General features: G+C 43.5%; 1 protein-coding gene across 4 annotated transcripts in view; it reads left to right on the plus strand.

The window, feature by feature from the left end:
- Positions 1-19,863, plus strand: part of cep192 (centrosomal protein 192) — a 213,953-nt gene that overhangs the window by 40,149 nt on the left and 153,941 nt on the right. For 3 of the 4 annotated variants that reach the window (XM_038808642.1, XM_038808645.1, XM_038808641.1), the window contains exons 10-15: positions 1,454-1,746; positions 1,884-1,994; positions 8,565-8,961; positions 12,272-12,421; positions 12,512-12,576; positions 19,465-19,680. In XM_038808642.1, coding sequence (XP_038664570.1) covers positions 1,454-1,746; positions 1,884-1,994; positions 8,565-8,961; positions 12,272-12,421; positions 12,512-12,576; positions 19,465-19,680 — 1,232 coding nt within the window. The remainder of the gene's footprint in view (positions 1-1,453; positions 1,747-1,883; positions 1,995-8,564; positions 8,962-12,271; positions 12,422-12,511; positions 12,577-19,464; positions 19,681-19,863) is intronic. The other variant, XM_038808644.1, reaches the window with a different exon arrangement.

Consider the following 19,863-nt stretch of genomic DNA (forward strand, 5'->3'; position numbering starts at 1 on the left):
CGCATCTTTGGACTGTGGGAGGAAACCAGAGCACCCGGAGGAAACCCAAGCAGACACTGGGAGAAGGTGCAAACTCCACGTAGTCGCCCAATGTTGATGATCTTGAGAGGTATCAAAGTGATTTAGACAAGTTGAGTGAGTGGACAGATACGTGGCAAATGCAATATAACATAAATAAATGTGAAATTATTCACTTTGGATGGAGAAACAGAATGGCAAAGTATTTTTTTAAATTATGAATAGATTGGGAAATGTTGACATATAAAAGCACCTGAGGAAGGAGCAGTGCTCCAAAAGCTAGTGTTCAAAACAAAAATGTTGGACTTTAACCTGGTGTTGTAAGACTTCTTACTATGCTCACCCCAGTCCAACGCCGGCATCTCCACATCATGACATATAAAAGGATCTGGGTGTCTGTGTCCACCAGTCACGGGTACTGCAAGCAGTTAAGAAGGCAAATGGTATGTTTTGCCTTAATTACAAGAAGAATTTAGAAGAGGAGCAAGGATTTTTTGCTGCAACTGTGCACAGTCTTGATGAGACCACTGGAGTATTGTGTGCGGTTTTGGTCTCCTTGCCAGTTCAAGGATATACTTGCTGTGGAGGGAGTACAGCTGACCAGGCTAATTTCTGGGATGGTAGGATTGTAACATGAGGAGAGATGGAGTCATCTGGGCCTCCATTCACTGGAATTTAAAAGAGTGAGCGGGGATCTCATTGGAACATATAAAATGTGACAGGCTAAACGGATTGGATGTAGGGATGTTGATCCTGGGGTGTGGGGGGGCAAACATTTTTGACTCGGAGGGTCATGAGTATTTGGAACTCTTCACAACAAGGTTGTGGAAGCAGAGGTGGTAAGCAAGGGGTGATAGGTTATCAGAGGTAGAAGGGATGCAGATTTGAGGTTCCTATCAGATTAGCCATGGTCCTATTAAATAGCAGAGCAGGCTCGAGGGGCTGAACTGCCTACTCCTGTTCTTTGATCGTTAAAAAAATTACATTTTAAATGATAAAACTAATAAACAAAGTAATGAGTAGCAACTTGGCATTAATGGTACCGGAGTTAGATAATCTTTATTAGTGTCACAAGTACGCTTACTTGAACACTGCAATGAAGTTACTGTGAAAATCCCCTAGTCGCCACACTGACACCTGTTCGGGTACACAGAAGGAGAATTCAGAATGTCCAATTCACCTAAGAAGCATGTCTTTCGGGACTTGTGGGAGGAAACCAGAGCAGCCGGTGGAAACCCACACAGACATGGGAGAACATGCAGACTCCTCACAGACAGTGATCCAAGCTGGGAATTGAACATAGGACCCTGGTGCTGTGAAGCAGCAGTGCTAACCACTGTGCTACCCTGCTGCCCCAAGATGATCTACTTATTTTGTATAAACTATTAGTGTTTGTACATGAATTTATACTTAATACAACTTTGTAATTTTGCAGGTGATGGAGGGGATGGTAGCAGTGGGAATGAAGAAGATGGAAATGCCGGTATATCAGTTGTTCCTTCTAATCCTACAACCTATGATGATCGGTGGGAATGTGAAATAGTGGACAGAAATATAGCTGGAGAAGAAGATGACAATGATAGTACAACAACTGTTCCCCCTAATACTGCAACATATGATAATTTGCGAGGCCCCAGAATAGTAGATAGGAATATTGCTGGACAAGATCAAGCACACAGTACAGTTCCATTAGAAGGGAGTGGAGAGTTTATTGCTGATCAGAACGAGGTAAGAAAGTAAAAACATACATTTTTTTCAACCTAATGAACTCTCTAGATTTGAGATGCTGTATTTAAATGTCCATAATCGTAGAATGCAATTTAGTTATGTACTGCTTCTAATGCTGTAGTTATCTTCTCTTTTAGACAGAGGGTCGTTTAGGTCCAGTAGGCAATGGAAAAGTCATTACTACTATTCCTGGAAGAGCCCTCACGTTATCCTCCAGAAGAATTTCAACTCATCGCCAGGAAGCTGCAGTAAGTGAAGCCCATTCAAAGATGATGATTGTTATAATATTTAAATCACTTTGGAATTTCTACAGACTTGATGTAACATCAATGTCTGACTTCAAAGAACGTTAACTTAATGGCCCATCTCTAAGACATAAATGGAGTGAGAGAATTATGCAAGTCGGAAATAGTAGGAATGAAAGCTCTTGGCACACTAATCTGCCGAGTGTCCTGGAGTGTGCGAGAGCTTCATGGCATTATATCTCTGACAAAGATCCTCCTTCCTGTAAGGACTTGTATTAAGCATTTGCTGGAATCCGTTTTTGGTTTTAGACTAAATCAAAAGCTGCCTTGCAGAAGTTGTTCCCTATGTAGTCAATTATACAGCTAATGAGGAAAACCTTGAGAATGAAACAACAGCTGCAGGCCAGGGTTTGAGTGCATGCATTCTTATATTTGTCATGATGTGGAGATGCCGGCGTTGGACTGGGGTGAGCACAGTAAGAAGTCTTACAACACCAGGTTAAAGTCCAACAGGTTTGTTTCAAACACGAGCTTTCGGAGCACGGCTCCTTCTTCAGGTATATTTGTGGCTTGGTGCTTCTGCTTTTTTTGTTTCTGGAATCTGAGCTCTCAAAGCTGTGATTGTTGTGTGGCAGAGGAGAAGATGCTGGTCAGACTCCACACTTCAAAATGGTGAATGTTAAAACTGGTAGAAAGAGGAGGCCACACAGTTCATCGGACCTGCTTTGTCATTCATTGTGTTCACGGCTAATCTTGAGCTCCAACTCCCATTTTCTTGCTCGATCCCCATATCCCTTAATTCCCTGAGAGACCAAAAATCTGTCTATCCCAGCCTTAAATGTATTCAACAATGGAGCATCCATGATCCTTTAGGTTCAAAGAATCTCAATCCTTTGAGTGAAGTTATTTCTCTTCATCTCAATCTTAAATGATTGTGCCCCCTTGTTTTAGATTCCCCGACCAGTGGAAACAATATCTTGGTACAACCTTATCAAGCCCTTCAGAATCCTATGTGTTTGTATGAGATCGCTTCTCATTCTTTCAAGCTCCAGAAAATATAAGCCCAATTTACTCAATTCAATTTAGTGAACCTTCACTGTACCACCTCCAATGCAAATATATCCTTAAATGTGAAGGGCAAAGCTCCACATTGTATTCCAGTTGGTAGTTTCATAAAAACTTATACGATTGCAGTAAAACTGCTTTACCCTTCTACACCGATTCCCCTGCAATACAGACCAATATGCCATTTGCCTTCCTAATTGCTTGCTGTACTTGCATGCTAGCTTTGTATTCTTTGTATGAGCACAACCAAATATCTGGACATCAGTGATTAGCACTACTGCCTCACGGTGCCAGGGACCTGACTTCAATTCCGGCCTTGGGTGACTGTCCAAATTGGGAGCTTGCACTTTCTCCCCATCTCTGCATGGGTTTCTTTTGGCTCCCGTTTCCTTCCACAGTCCAAAGATGTGCAGGTTAGGTAGATTTGCCATGCTAAATTGCCCCTTAGTGTCCAGGGATGAACAGATTAGGTTACAGGGATAGGGCAGGGGAGTGGGCCGAGGTACGATGCTCTTTCAGAAGATCTGTGTAGACTCAGTGGGCCGAAAAGCCGCCTCCTGCACTGAAGGAATTCTATAGGTTTTATCAACACTTTCAAGTTTCTCACCTTTTTTAAAAGAAAAATTGCTCTTTTATTCTTGCAGCCAAAGTAGTGGGGTCTTTCTCACGATTTTGTGAGGCGTTCCAAGCGTCACAAATTCTGTGAGGTGCCTCTCATGAGATTTTACAGCCTCGCCACGTCACCGAGTCAGGCGCAACGAGGCTGGTCAATCGCGCCCATTGTCTCTTCGTCAAAGTAATTAATATAGCTTGTAGCTGAAGCCCCAGTACTGATCCTTGCAGCACTCCCTATCTGCCAACATGAAAATACCCTGTTTATGCCCACTCTGCTTTCTATCTGTTAACCAATCCCTATCTATGCTAATATGTTACCCCAACTCCATGAGGCCTTATCTTCCCCATTTACTTTTTGTCTGGCACCTTATCGAATCCCTGTTAGAAATCCAAGTATACTACACCTATCGGTTAACCTTTATCTATGAGTTACATCCTCAAAAAAAGTCAAATTTGTTAAACAGGAGTTGCCTTTAGTAAAACCACGTTGATTTGTTCTAATACTGTACTCCTTAATAGATTCCAGCATTTTCACAACAACTGATGTTAACTGGCCTGAGTGTAGTTCACTTTTTTCTCTCCTGGTGTAACATTTGCCAACTTCCAATCTAATGGGACTATTCCCATTAGTAAAATGATGAAACAATTTTGATAGTAAATTATGTTTGCCCATGCTGTGGTTAGGAGAGTGGTGGTATTACACTTGAACATCCTTACAGAAAGTTGCAATGCTCTTAATGACATTTGCAAAAGCAAAAAATAACCTCTCCTATACCATTATTATTGCCAAACAGTCTTTATATTGAATTCATTACCATTTTCATGATCCCACAATTCTTAAAATGGTATGTTTATTCTGATACACTTACTTTCAGTCTCAGCATGTTATTCTTGTTTCTAGCATTCAAGGAAAGGCTCCCAATTTTGTTCTGGACTCTTTTTTTTGTTTTGGGGCCTTTTAGCTTTTCTAAAAAATATCTTTTATTGGGGTTTTTCAAATTTCATTGCCAACTTTACAGGGCCAGATGTGGCCAAAATACGTATTTTCAGTAATTTATGTACATTGTAGTTCAGGCAGTAATTCATCATCAACCTGTGTCCTGCAGTTGTCTTCTCTTCTGCCTGTCCAGATTCTTTATGGGTGCAATCATTTATTCCCCCCCCCCCCCCCCCCCCCCCCTTTGCTTATTCCGTGACTAGTCCCGTGCCCCCCTACTTTATTGGTTGATGGCTACAAACAGGTCTTGAAACAAGTTGGTGGTGAATGCTTCCATGTCCTGTGAAAGCCTTCTTCTGACCGAAGGGTGGTGAACTTTATTTTCCCTGCCTGAGAAATTCCGCCAGGTCGGACAGTCAGCCTGCAGCCTTGGGTGATGCTGCCGATCGGCAACCGAGCAGGAGTCTCCGGCAGGTGATCAGGGAGGCAAAGGCTAGGACGTCAGGTCCCCCTCCCCATGTAGAGCTCGGGCTGCTCTGATACCTCGAAGACCGCCAGTAGTTAGCACGGCTTCACCTTCACTCTCACAACCGTGGACATGGTCTCAAAGCAGGACACCCAGTGCCTGAGAAGTCTGGGGCAAGACCAGAACATGAGTGCGGTTGGCTGAAGCTCCATGGCACTGTTCACATTTGTCTTCCACCTCCGGGAAGAACCCAATGATGCGTGTTCTAGTTTGGTACGCCCTGTGCACTACCTTGAGTTGCATTGGGCTCAGCACTTGGAGGTGAAGTTTGCCTTGTGCAGTGCTTCGATTCAAGCCCCCCCCCCCCCCCCCCCCCCCCCCCCGGACTACACTCCCTGCCTAGTTCTTCCTCCCACTTTTACTTTGTCTCGCACAGGCATGAGCAAGTCTCTTCTAGCAATAATCCATCCATGTCCGCACAGTTCCCCTCCCCTAGCTTGTCCAACATGTCCTGGAATCTGAGGGTTTTCTCTCGAGCTCCCCTAGGGTTGCTACTTTCCCATCCGTGTACATGTCCCTAACCGTCAGTGTCCCCTCGTCCTCTCTCCACCTTTTGAAAGCGGCTCCATTGTTACAGGAATTAACCTGTGATTATTGCAGATGGGGTGCCATGGTGACATATTGGTTAGTCCCAAGTGCTGACTCACGACCGTTTAGCTTTTTTAAGTCCACAATACTATTTCCTGTTTCTTCTCTAATTTTAAGTTCTGCTTTCCCACAGTTATGTTCTGACCATTAACTTCTTTGTCCAGATTTGATTCCATCTGCTATTAGAAAATCTCCATCTTCCAATTAGAAGCGCGCCATCCTTAATGAAGTACCCAGATTTATCCTAAAACAATCTGTTATTTGTAAAACTAATGCTGTTTAGCCCACCCAATAAGTCAGAAGCCTCATCTTCTATAATTCAAGTCATTTGCTTATTAACCTTACCAAAAGGCGAGGAATTTTCCTTCAAATGTAATTCCTGAGTCCTTATACTTCAGTTCCTGTTAATTAACCTAAAGATATGAGAGCATACCCATCTTTTGCATAATTTATTCTTGCATGAACACTGACCTCCCGTTACTCTAGAATCTGAAACTTTAAAAAAAATTCCAATTAAGTGGCAATTGTTTAGTGTGGCCAATCCACCTACCCTGCACATCTTTGGGTTGTGGGTGTGAGACCCACACATAGAACAGTACAGCACAGAACAGGCCCTTCGGCCCTCGATGTTGTGCCAAGCATTGTACGAAACGAAGATCAAGCTATCCCACTCCGTCATTCTGGTGTGCTCCATATGCCTATCCAATAACCGCTTGTAAGTTCCTAAAGTGTCCGACTCCACTATCACAGCAGGCAGTCCATTCCACACCCTAACCTACCTCGGACATCCCTCCTATATCTCCCACCTTGAACCTTATGGTTATGCCCCCTTGTAACAGCTACATCCACCTGAGGAAATAATCTTTGAACGTCCGCTCTATCTATCCCCCTCATCATCTTATAAACCTCTATTAAGTCGCCTCTCATCCTCCTCCGCTCCAAAGAGAAAAGCCCTAGCTCCCTCAGCCTTTCCTCATGAGACCTATCCTGTAAACCAGGCAGCATCCTAGTAAATCTCCTTTGCACCCTTTCCAATGCTTCCACATCCTTCCTATAGTGAGGTGACCAGAAGTGCACACAATACTCCTCAGGAGAATGTGGAAACTCCACACAGACAGTGACCAGGGGCAGCACGTAGTACCGTGGTTAGCACTGTGGCTTCACAGCTCCAAGGTCCCAGGTTCGATTCCCAGCCGGGTCCCTGTCTGTGTGGAGTCTGCACGCTCTCCCTGTGTCTGTGCGGATTTCCTCCGGGTGCTCTGGTTTCCTCCCACAAGTCCAGAAAGACGTGCTTTTTGGTAATCTGTACATTCTGAATTCTCCCTCTGTACCCGAACAGGCGCCGGAATGTGGCGACTAGGGGCTTTTCACAGTAACTTCATTGCAATGTAAGCCTACTTGTGACAATAAAGATTATTATTATAGAATTAACCCGGGTCTTTATCGCTGTGAGGCAGCAGTGCTAACCACTGTCACTGTGCCACCTGAAACTTGATGTCTGAGGCAGAGGGACTTGGCCGTAGTTATTTTTTTGAGCAGGGAAAATTGACAACTATAGAATGGACAGGGGGACATCTGGGAGAAGAACGAAGAGAGCGACCAGTCAGGGTCTCGATCATGTGGTGGTGAGAGGGTGGTGTCTTGGGGCCGGTTTAGCTCAGTTGGCTGGATGGTTGATTCATGATGCAGAGCGAGGCCAACAATGCGGGTTCAATTCCCACACTGGGTGAGGTTATTCATGAAGGCTCCACCTTCTCAACCTTGCCCCTCGCCTGAGGTGTGGTAATCCTTGGGTTAAATCACCCCCCTCAGCTCTCCCCCTCGAGGAGAAATCAGCCAATGGTCATCTGGGACGATGCCAACTTTGCTTTTGACATTGATAGGAAGGTCAATATGGAGGCAAGGAAACAAAGAATAAGGGGATTGGTTGGTTTCAGGTTAGAGCACAGGTTCTATTAATTTGCAGAATTAAAATTTTCGTGAACTATTGATTTTTAGAATTGATATTTTCTAGATTTGATGGAATTTCGAACCAAACCAGTTGAGCAAAGATTTGTACAGTGTATCCCACAGCATAATTTAAAGGCCTGGATGGGTTGTCTATTTTGTTTAATACTTGTCTACTGATGAGACAAAAGATAACAAACTTTGCTAGTTAGTTTCAGATTTCCCCCTTTACCATTGCTAGTTCTCCTTAAACATTCTAACTCCGTATAGATATCTTTACCAATGTGCAAAATGGTTACAAGTTAAAGATTACCAATTAAACCAATATAAAGTTAAATGTACTGGGACTTGCATATCAGTTCAATAGTCGAATGTAGAATCATTTCTTTTCGTTTGTGACATGATCTCAACCTCTGAAAAGCACATTTCCTTCAAAAAAATTTATTAAGCCCTGAATAATTAATTGTTCTGCTGTGAATTTTGAGAGCGTTGGAACTGAATAAAGGCTGCAAAGTAATTTCACAAGGGATCTTTTGGGGGATTGCAACATTACACAACCTGGAATTAATTCAACCCAGCCAGAAGGAGCAGTAGTGCAGTGGGTCAAAGAATTGCCACCCAGTTCTGTAAAATACTCACAGGAATCTAGTATTCTTCTGTCTGGTCTATTTTCTGAATAATAGAAATTGATATTATGGATGTTATAGGAACCTTCTGGATTACTTCGAAAAAAATAACGTTTGTTTCTAATTAGCCACCTCTTTGAGGTAAAAACATAATGCATGCAATAACATTGTTTTGTTGACTTTCATAATGTTGACTTTCATAATGTATAGTTTTAAAGATTTGTGCAAATGAGCCATAGCCTAAATTTATTTTTGTTTTTGTTCCACAGAATGCAGTGAATGAAATGAAGCTGGATTCTGTATACTTTCGCTCTGTAGGTGGCAATACTTCCACAGATGACCAATCACTTTTTACTCCCCAAGGCTCACCTTTTCGTCTTTCTCAGATGACTTGCTCAGCTCGTGGTAATGACGACTTGGGTCTTAGAGGTGGACCTTGTGGCGACATGATAATAGGCCAGACAGCAGCTAAAGGAAGAGGCGATGATGCTGATCGGACCTTAAATTCTGATTCAGGCCCACCTCTTGCTGCTGTCTACTTATCACCTGTGTATCCAGATCATAGTGCAGTTGAGACATGGCAAGACTCATCAAAAAGTTCTCCGTTTCATAAGCAGCAGAAAGCTGACTGGAGCACTGGGTGCTCCCTGTGGGATAATGGAGAAGGTATTTGACAGTTATTAATTCTAGACTACATAGACATGCCGACTAAGACTTAAGGTGCTAGGTGTTTTGCTGCTGACGTATGTTTAACTGATTGCTAAGGATTAATGCAAGTAAAATATTAATTATAGTTGGCTTCAATATTACTACTCCAGCTTTTTATCATTTAAAAAATATCTTGTGGAAGTGGAATAGTGATCTACACAAGCACAATATAACTTTGAATTGATAGCATAAAGCTGGCACAAAATGCATTGTGCCATCTCTCTTCCCTGCTATGTTGACATAAGTCCATTCATCTGTGCATTTGGTTGACAGTCCAGACCATAGTCTGCTTCTGCTGTCTCCCTTATTTTTCTCTTCCCTGGAACCTTCCCTCCCGTCTCCCCTTTACTAGCAAAAGGAGGTTGAAATATAAAAGTGAGAAAATGTAGAAATTTCAGTCAGACTTCATCCAGAGAACTGTATTCAATTTTGTGCCAGTGCACGTATCTAAAGAGATGATGCCTTCTGAGGGGAGTACAGTTTAAAAAGTTAGTGGCTTGTATGAACTTTCTTTGTATTCCATTGAGTTTAGATAATTGAGGGCTGATTGCAAGGAATTTAAAATGCTTGTCGCTATATCCCTTCCTTCCCTTTGGCCATTAAGTGACACTTCTTCCCAGAGTTTCCTTCATCTTAGTTTTGATGTACGTTTTTCTCATTCCCCTGTATCCTCTCCCAACTCGCCTTGGCCACGAAAGCAATTTCCTCTGTCCTGTATCCTATTCCCACTGAACTGCTAATCACTTGGCTTCCCTCCCAGGGTCCTATGGCAGCTGACATTGTATTTAATATTCCTTCCTCAGGTACTGTTCCTTTCCCTTTACAAAACAACCTCATTCTCTCAAAATGAAAAAAAAACTGTAATGTAACCCACTGTCTTTGCAAACTACTTCCCCGTCTCCAAAGTTCATTCCTTGAAGTTCTTGCAATTTGAAGCCTGACAAATGTCTTCCTATCTTTCCCACAACTGTCAAGCTTCAATCTCTACAGTTGTTGTTGAAAACTCACCACTATTCTTAGAATTCCCCCTATACCAAAAAGGGCCGATATTCTAAATGGTGAACAGGGATTCTCACTCCCTGACTCCGATGCAGGCTTCGGTGGGTGCTATTCAGGTCAAACTATATTTTCACGTTTTCCCCCGGTATAACCCATACCTTCACCGAAGATTTCATCTACTTACCACTTAGTAGCATCGATCCTGGGTCCTGCATTGCTAAGTAAGTAAAGTAGACTTAGGAATAACCACTGTTTCAGGTTAAATTAAGTTATTTTATTATAATATTTTTTCTTTTAAAAGCTACAATCACTTTCTTTACAGAAAGGTAAAAAGATCTTGCTTCTGGATCCTTCTGGTTGGTTGAAGGGACCTTCAGGCCCACCTTGACAATCCATCTTCTTTAAAGTCTGTTCTTCTTTAGATGTATTCGCTGGTTAGCTCGGTTGCTATGTCTTGTCGATCCCATGTACTGAGCTATGAGAGCTGGCTCTGCTGGCTATCTCTGAGCTGACTCTGCTTCCTGTTTAAATTCTAGTCTTCCTTAGATTTATTAGCTGTTTTAGCTCGGCTGCTATGTCTTATCTTTCCCATGACTGAGCTGGCTGTAAGCTGAATCTGCTTGCTTCTCTTGTTCCTTCTCTCTGAGTTCTGGTTCTGGTAGTTCCTGCTCTGGTCTCTGGGTTTATATTCTCTTTCTAACAGTTATTAAGTTTTTATGACCTTATTGTAAAGTAATTATTAGTTCACTTTGATTGTAAAAAGTATCTTTGATCTAAACATTCTAATACAACTAAGTATTCATTTTGACGTGACCTCACCTCTCGGGTCTCTGATTACATTGTTTCCTTTGTGATGTTCAAAGTTCCTTTGTGATATTCAAAAATGCTTTGCTTTCAACAGAGGTGTGAATTTTGGTTTGGTTTCTGTCATTTCTATAGTTTTATTTTCCAATTGTGGCCCTAGCTCATAATTTTGACTTTGATTTTGGCTTTAAATTATGTTTCTCGTAGACCAATAGTCTCCAATTTTCTTTAATTTACTTGGTGTTAGTCGAATTTCACACCTAGAATTCACCAAATTCAACTGAAACCTTCATCCATGCTTTTCCAGATGCTTACTAAGATAGTTACTTTCAATGAAGGCGTGAGCCATTGTTTTTAGCTTCATACAAAAATCCTGTGTGTTTGCTAAGCTTGCTTGGGAGAAAGAATCCCTTTGTGGGATCTTTCCCTGTATCCTCTCATGTTTCTCTCAGACCAGATATTGCCAGACTTCCATGTTTCAAATGACACATCTTTCCAAATTATCAATAACACAGTCCAGTTTCCCTTTATTAAACATCACTGAATGGCTCCAGAAAAAAAATCACAACTGATTGTTTGATTTGATTGTGACCATGTACAGTATTCCCCCCCCCCCCCCCCCCCCCCTTCACTTGTATACAGTCTTGGAAGTGATCTATCACAGCATCCTCCTCCAACACCATTTCTGTTGTCGGGATTGGTGGGTTTTCCCTCACTTAGTTTCATGGTTTCTCTTCCATATACTGATACCATTGCAGTGCCTCTTCTCTCCTCCTCCACCCCCAAAAAATCCATTCATGGCCACCACCTGCTTCTGCATGTTGCTTCTCAACGACATCTGAAGAAGTGGCCAGTATATGTCATATAGTTTCTATGCTATGTACCTAAATTTAAAGGGGGATCAGAATCCAGGGGTCTAAATGTGCACGTATGTTAATGTCAGATGAGGGCAGTCTATGGCTCAACTTTGATATTTGAGAGTCAAAGAAACTGCCTTAATTCATAGAGGCTTCAAATGTGGAATGGATGCGGCATGATGGCACAGCAGTTAGCACTGCTGCATCACAGCGCTAGGGACCAGGGTTCAATTCCAGCCTCGGGTGACTGTGGAGTTGGAACTTTCTCCCTGTGTCTGCGTGGATTTCCTCCAGGTGCTCCGGTTTCCTCCCATGATCCAAAGGTGTGCAGGTTAGGTGCATTGGTCATGCTAAATTGCCCTATAGTGTCCAATGGTTAGGTGGGGTAACAGGCCTAGGTGGGGTTCTCTTTCGGAGCATTTGTTCAGACTTGATGGGCCCAATGACCTCCTTCTGCACTTTCCGGATTCTATGATTTTATGAATATAAGGTTGCTGATACTATGGAACTGTACCATGTAAAGTCCATATCTTCAAGAAAGGAGATGGAGAAAATTGGGCGTAAATGGCTCCTGTTAAATAAGTACTCAAAATGTTTTCTTTTTGCAGAGGAGAGGTCAAGTGTGATTTACCAAAATGAAGAAGGGAACTGGGTGACAGATCTGGCTTACTATTATTCATTGGATAAAGAACAGGATCAGTTCAATCTGCCAACCAATCTAGCTAACAGTATTCACGAAGAAGAATTCATTAGTGGCAGTAAGATTTTGGTTATTGCATAACATTTTTAGCTTTGATGAAGCCTGTTTTTTAAAATGTTTTGCTGATTCCTTTTAATGCTTTTTACAGACAAAGCTGCTGCATTGATAGAAGAAGATCAAGAAGAATTTGAGGAAGAACACCGGTTTATTCAGGTTTGAGAGAAAATGATTCTGTTCATTATTCTAATGCAATTCAATGAAAACTTATCTCGATGAAGGTGAATGCCTTTGAAGGTCTAGGGTTTACCTCTCAAAACAGACTGAAATGGGGAACCTGGAATTTCTAGAGGAAGAATTGTAGAAAAGGCTGAGAGAAAATACAGTATTTTAACACCCCTTTAGCAAATGTTTCTATGCCATACATCGACAGGGCTCTTCTTTATTCTCCTGACCATTGGTGCTGCATTCAACTTTATTAAATTGTAATGGAATAAGTGAATGATAGCTACATACCTAATATGTCTACATTAGTATTTAAGTTAGTGTAGCTGCTCAATGCAATTTTATAAATGTTTTTTATTCAGTTTTCATGTTTTATATTGAACAAATTACAAATTGTTAGAGATAGAGAAAAAAAACACGCAAAAATTAATATATATATTTACAGCCAAGCATCTTCGTAATAATAACTGTGGCCTCCCCCCTTTAGCCGGCATACATATTTTACATTCACCAATATGGCCGAGGCACATGTTTATTGGCATTTATTTAGTTTGGTTTTGGGCCTTAGCTAGCCATCAAACCCCCGTAACGAACCCGTAGTCCCCCCCCCCCCCCCCCCGGATTCCCGTCCATTTTCCCATGATTCTTGGCTACCCGACTATTCTTCCTCTTGTACGTTGGCCACAAACAGGTGCCGGAACAGTTGCATGAATGGCTCCCACGTTCTGTGGAAGCCGTCGTCCGACCCTCGGATGGCGAATTTGATTTTCTCCATTTGGAGAGATTCCGAGAGGTCGGACAGCCAGTCTGCAGCTCTGGGCGGTGCTGCTGACCGCCAGCCAAACAGGATTCTACGGCGGGCGATCAGGGAGGCAAAGGCAAGGGCGTCCGCTCTCCTCCCCAGGTATAGATCTGGCTGGTCTGAAACCCCGAAGACCGCCACTATCGGGCATGGCTCCACCCTCACCCCCACCACTTTGGACATAGCCTCGAAGAAGGCTGTCCAGTACTCCACAAGTCTGGGGCAAGACCAGAACATGTGGGCGTGGTTGGCCAGGCCTCTTTGGCACCGTTCACATCTGTCCTCCACCTCCGGGAAGAACCTACTCATGTGGTTTCTCGTTAAGTGGGCTCTATGTACCACTTTTAGTTGCGCCAGGCTGAGCCTTGCGCACGTGGAGGTGGAGTTGGCCCTATGCAGTGCTTCGCTCCAGAGTCCCCACCCTATCTCCATCCCCAGGTCGTCCTCCCATTTCCTTCTTGTTGCGTCCAGTACGGTGTCGTCCCTTTCTACCAGTCGGTCATGCATGTCGCTACAGTTCCCTTTCTCTAGGATACTTGCGTCCAGTAGGTCTTCCAGTAGTGTCTGTCGTGGCGGTTGTGGGTACGTCCTTGTCTCCTTTCGTAGGAAGTTTTTGAGCTGCAGGTATCGTAGCTCGTTCCCCCCAGCTAGCTGAAATTTCTCTGTCAGTTCGTCCAGTGTTGCGATCCTGTCGTCCGTGTATAGGTCCCTGACTGTCAGTGTCCCCCCGTCCTGCCTCCACCTTTTGAAGGTGGCGTCAGTCAGTGCTGGTTTGAACCTATGGTTGTTGCAGATGGGAGCCTTGTCCGACATTTTGTTCAGGCCAAATTGCTGCCGCAGTTGGTTCCAGGATTGGAGGGTGGCTGTCACCACTGGGCTGCTGGAGTGTTTTTTGGGTGGGGATGGGAGTGCTGCCGTGGCGAGGGCCCGGAGGGAGGTCCCCATGCAGGAGGCCTCCTCCGCACGCACCCACTCGGCTTCTGGCTCCTGGATCCATCCCCTTACTCGCTCGGCTGTTGCCGCCCAGTGGTAGAATTGTAGATTCGGGAGGGCTAGCCCCCCCCGGATTTTGTTTTTTGTAGGACCTTCTTTGGGATCCTAGCATTTTTACCCCCCCCATACGAACGCCATGATAAGTTTGTCCAGCGCTTTGAAGAAGGCCTTGGGGATGTAGATCGGAATGGATCTAAACAGGAAGAGGAACCTGGGCGTTCATTTTGATCGTCTGGACTCTCCCCGCGAGGGAGAGTGGGAGTGTGTTCCATCTTTGCAGGTCCTTTTTTACTTCCTCCGCCAGGCTGGTGAGGTTCCATTTGTGGATCCCTTCCCAGTCATGGGCTATTTGGATCCCCAGGTAGCGGAATTTATGTCGGGCTTGTTTGAACAGCAGCCCCTCTAGTGCTGCCCCCCCCCCTTGCTGGTGTACTGGGAAGATCTCGCTTTTGCTCATGTTGAGTTTGTAGCCCGAGAAGGCTCCAAACTCTTTCAGGAGCGCGATGATTCCGTCCATGCTGCTTTGTGGGTCCGAGATGTAGAGGAGCAGATCATCTGCATAGAGTGAGACTCTGTGCTCTCTGCCTCCCCTTCGGATCCCCCTCCAATTTTTCGCTGCCCTGAGCGCGATTGCTAGCGGTTCGATTGCTAGTGCGAACAGCAGCAGGGACAGTGGGCATCCTTGTCTGGTTCCCCTGTGCAGCTGGAAGTATTGGGAGTTGGTATTGTTGGTCTGTACACTCGCCATGGGGGCGTTGTATAGGAGCTTTACCCAAGCGGTGAACCCTGTTCCAAGCCCGAACCGCTCCAGTACCTCTGAGGTATTTCCATTCGACTCTGTCGAAGGCCTTTTCTGCGTCCAGGGAGACGATCACCTCTTGTGTTCTCTCCCCGGAGGGGTTCATTATCACGTTCAGCAGGCGCCTGATGTTCAAGGTGAGCTGTCTACCTTTGACGAAGCCCATCTGGTCCTCTGTGACCACCTTCAATGCAATTTTAAATATGTTAATTGCTGCAGTGGTCCCCGGCTGATGAAATAATGTATCGTGCTATAATGTTGCCAGTCTTACTTGCCTTGAATCTTACTTTTCTCTCAAAGTTCCAAGAATGCCTGGTTGCTGAGCAGGTGGTGCTGTAATCTCACATCATATTACAGCAAACTGAGTTTTAATTGTTTTTCTTTATTTTTAGTGCACGTGAGGAATGCAGTTTTTGGATGTCATGTTGACATCACTCCAGAAGTTACCAGATGTTCGGGTTAGGAGGGAAATCAGAAAATCTACAAAATTATTAGCTAAACATAGCTAAACGGTGGGATAGGCTAGTAATTAGAACATAGAAATTCACCATCTATGGAGGGACATGGCTATGTTTGCAATGAGACTTTTGCAAAATGCTAACACCAGATAAACTGTGATTTGGAAAAAGAGACTGATGACTCCCTCAAACAATAAGCAGCCAATCAGAATAACTTGCTGTTAACTGTATTTTTCTATGTAAATTCACAAAACGTCTAATCAGATGTACATCTCAACTGTTTGTGTTATTTGAGCATGGGGTCTTTTTAGCTTCCAAGTAAATGGCCAGTGAACAATGAATAATTGTAACAACGATTGAGTTGAACTGGGGCATAGCTTCTTTAAGTAAGACTGTTTTAAGCCACTTATGGACCATAGCAGGATTCAAAAAGTCAACAGCAAGCTAAATCTTCAAGTGAGGGGATGGTTCAGTGGTTAGCACTGGTGCCTCATGACGCCGAGGACCCAGCTTGATCACAGCCCGGGTCACTGTCCGTGTGAAGTTTGCACCTTTGCCCCATGTCTCACTCCCACAACCTAAAAATGTGCTGGGTAGGTGGATTGGCCACGCTGAATTGTCCCTTAATTGGAAAAAAATAATTGAGTATTGTAATTTTTTATAGAAAAAAAATCTTCCATGCATTATAGTCTTCTCGGTCCTAATTAATTCTTGACTCTGATACAATTTTTGCCATTCCTACTTTTGAACAATGATACAAGAAAAGTCTGGTTCTCATCTTGTCTTCAGCCTTTAAGGATTTTCTAAAAACTTTGAGACAAATTTTCTTCAACTGGTTGTAAAAGACGAGCAGTAATACCTTTAAATGATTATCATGTAGGCCAGACATAAATTTCAATAAAAGGTTACATAAGATTAAAATCCTTTATGATTTGTAACAACACATCACCTGTTTGCTGGTGATGTTAATTCTAGACATAAATCAGGTGCATTTAAATTTTTCCTTATTAACTGAATTTGGCCTCGTGACTGTATCAGAACTGCTTCCAAATATTTTTGCCAGACAAATTAATTAAACTAATTTATTCAAAATTACAATTTATAAATAACTTTGGATCGCCTAGTGCATATTGAAATAAATTTGAACAAATCACTAAAGGACAGGTGAAAATGTTTGCACCAACTGAAGTGCAGAAGTTGGGAACATAGGCTGTCAGGGAAGGACACAAGTGAAATGTGGAACTTTTTCAAGGAACAGGTACTGCGTGTCTTTGATATGTATGTCCCTGTCAGGCAGGGAAGAGATGGTCGAGTGAGGGAACCATGGTTGACAAGAGAGGTTGAATGTCTTGTTAAGAGGAAGAAGGAGACTTATGTAAGGCTGAAGAAACAAGGTTCAGACAGGGCGCTGGAGGGATACAAGATAGCCAGGAGGGAACTGAAGAAAGGGATTAGGAGAGCTAAGAGAGGGCATGAAAAATCTTTGGCGGGTAGGATCAAGGAAAACCCCAAGGCCTTTTACACATATGTGAGAAATATGAGAATGACTAGAGCGAGGGTAGGTCCGATTAAGGACAGTAGCGGGAGATTGTGTATTGAGTCTGAAGAGATAGGAGAGGTCTTGAACAAGTATTTTTCTTCAGTATTTACAAACGAGAGGGGCCATATTGTTGGAGAGGACAGCGTGAAGCAGACTGATAAGCTTGAGGAGATACTTGTCAGGAAGGAAGATGTGTTGCGCGTTTTGAAAAACTTGAGGATAGACAAGTCCCCCGGGCCTGACGGGATATATCCAAGGATTCTATGGGAAGCAAGAAATAAAATTGCAGAGCCGTTGGCAATGATCTCTTCGTCCTCGCTGTCAACAGGGGTGGTACCAGAGGATTGGAGAGTGGCGAATGTCGTGCCCCTGTTCAAAAAAGGGAATAGGGATAACCCTGGGAATTACAGGCCAGTTAGTCTTTCTTCGGTGGTAGGAAAAGTAATGGAAAGGTTACTGAAGGATAGGATTTCTGAGCATCTGGAAAGACACTGCTTGATTATGGATAGTCAGCATGGATTTGTGAGGGGTAGGTCTTGACTTACAAGTCTTATTAACTTCTTTGAGGAGGTGACCAAGCATGTGGATGAAGGTAAAGCAGTGGATATAGTGTATATGGATTTTAGTAAGGCATTTGATAAGGTTCCCCATGGTAGGCTTATGCAGAAAGTAAGGAGGCATGGGATAGTGGGAAATTTGGCCAGTTGGATAACAAACTGGCTAACCGATAGAAGACAGAGAGTGGTGGTGGATGGCAAATATTCAGCCTGGAGCCCAGTTATCAGTGGCGTACCGCAGGGATCAGTTCTGGGTCCTCTGCTGTTTGTGATTTTCATTAACGACTTGGATGAGGGAGTTGAAGGGTGGGTCAGTAAATTTGCAGATGATACGAAGATTGGTGGAGTTGTGGATAGTGAGGAGGGCTGTTGTCAGCTTCAAAGAGACATAGATAGAATGCAGAGCTGGGCTGAGAAGTGGCAGATGGAGTTTAACCCTGACAAGTGTGAGGTTGTCCATTTTGGAAGGACAAATCTGAATGCGGAATACAGGGTTAATGGTAGGGTTCTTGGCAATGTGGAGGAGCAGCGAGATCTTGGGGTCTATGTTCATAGTTCTTTGAAAGTTGCCACTCAAGTGGATAGAGCTGTGAAGAAGGCCTATGGTGTGCTAGCGTTCATTAGCAGAGGGATTGAATTTAAGAGCCGTGAGGTGATGATGCAGCTGTACAAAACCTTGGTCAGGCCACATTTGGAGTACTGTGTGCAGTTCTGGTCACCTCATTTTAGGAAGGATGTGGAAGCTTTGGAAAAGGTGCAAAGGAGATTTACCAGGATGTTGCCTGGAATGGAGAGTAGGTCATACGAGGAAAGGTTGAGGGTGCTAGGCCTTTTCTCATTAGAACGGAGAAGGATGAGGGGCGACTTGATAGAGGTTTATAAGATGATCAGGGGAATAGATAGAGTAGACAGTCAGAGACTTTTTCCCCGGGTAGAACACACCATTACAAGGGGACATAAATTTAAGATAAATGGTGGAAGATATAGAGGGGATGTCAGAGGTAGGTTCTTTACCCAGAGAGTAGTGGGGGCATGGAATGCACTGCCTGTGGTAGTAGTTGAGTCGGAAAAGTTAGGGACCTTCAAGCGGCTATTGGATAGGTACTTGGATTAGGGTAGAATAATGGAGTGTAGGTTAACTTCTTAAGGGCAGCACGGTAGCATTGTGGATAGCACAATTGCTTCACAGCTCCAGGGTCCCAAGTTCGATTTCGACTTGGGTCACTGTCTGTGTGGAGTCTGCACATCCTCCCCGTGACTGCGTGGGTTTCTTCCGGGTACTCCGGTTTCCTCCCACAGTCCAAAGATGTGCAGGTTGGGTGGATTGGCCATGAAAAATTGTCCAAAATTCTATGATTAACCTAGGACAAAAGTTCGGCGCAACATCGTGGGCCGAAGGGCCTGTTCTGTGCTGTATTTCTCTATCTATCTATCTATCAACTACATTAAATGTGGACCTGGGTATATTTTTTCCCAAACCACTACTAAGGTTTATTGTATGTCCATCTATTCAGCACAATCTCCTTAACAACTGTGTTGACGAGTCCACAAACAAATGGAACTGGAATGATACTGAAAGCAGAAAATTTTCAATTAATTGAATTGTGAAATTAGTAATTATTTCTATTGCTTGGCATCCATGGACATGATCAGAGACCCTAAGTACAATAAACTACTATCATTGCGACTCGAGGTTCATAATATGTCATGTCTTCTCACCTTCTCCACAGGAGGATAAAATGGATGTGACATTTGCAAGTGGATCATGTGGAAGTGAATCATGGCAGCTGCCAGCTAACAGCTGCTTGATATTGCGAGCATCACAGGCAGGATCTGACTTTATGCAAGGCAGTCAGAGTTATCTCCGCCTCACTCTGGGAGAATTCTTTGGTGAAAGATCAGAGGCTCTTGGATGTCTTGGAGAACATAACTGTGGCATAAAACGGGTTAGTTCAAGGTTGGAATACGTGTGTGTATTTTTAAAAATAAATATTAAGAACAACTGCTTCGGCTTCGAATTAAATCCCTGTTTTACATTTCTCTGTTAAGTACAATCTTAATCTATTCTCCTTAGACTATTTGCGTAACTAAGAAGACCCTCCTCAGAAGTTTAAAACTTGTAATAAAAA

Source organism: Scyliorhinus canicula, chromosome 10 (genome assembly GCF_902713615.1).
Source record: "Scyliorhinus canicula chromosome 10, sScyCan1.1, whole genome shotgun sequence".
NCBI lineage: Eukaryota > Metazoa > Chordata > Chondrichthyes > Carcharhiniformes > Scyliorhinidae > Scyliorhinus > Scyliorhinus canicula.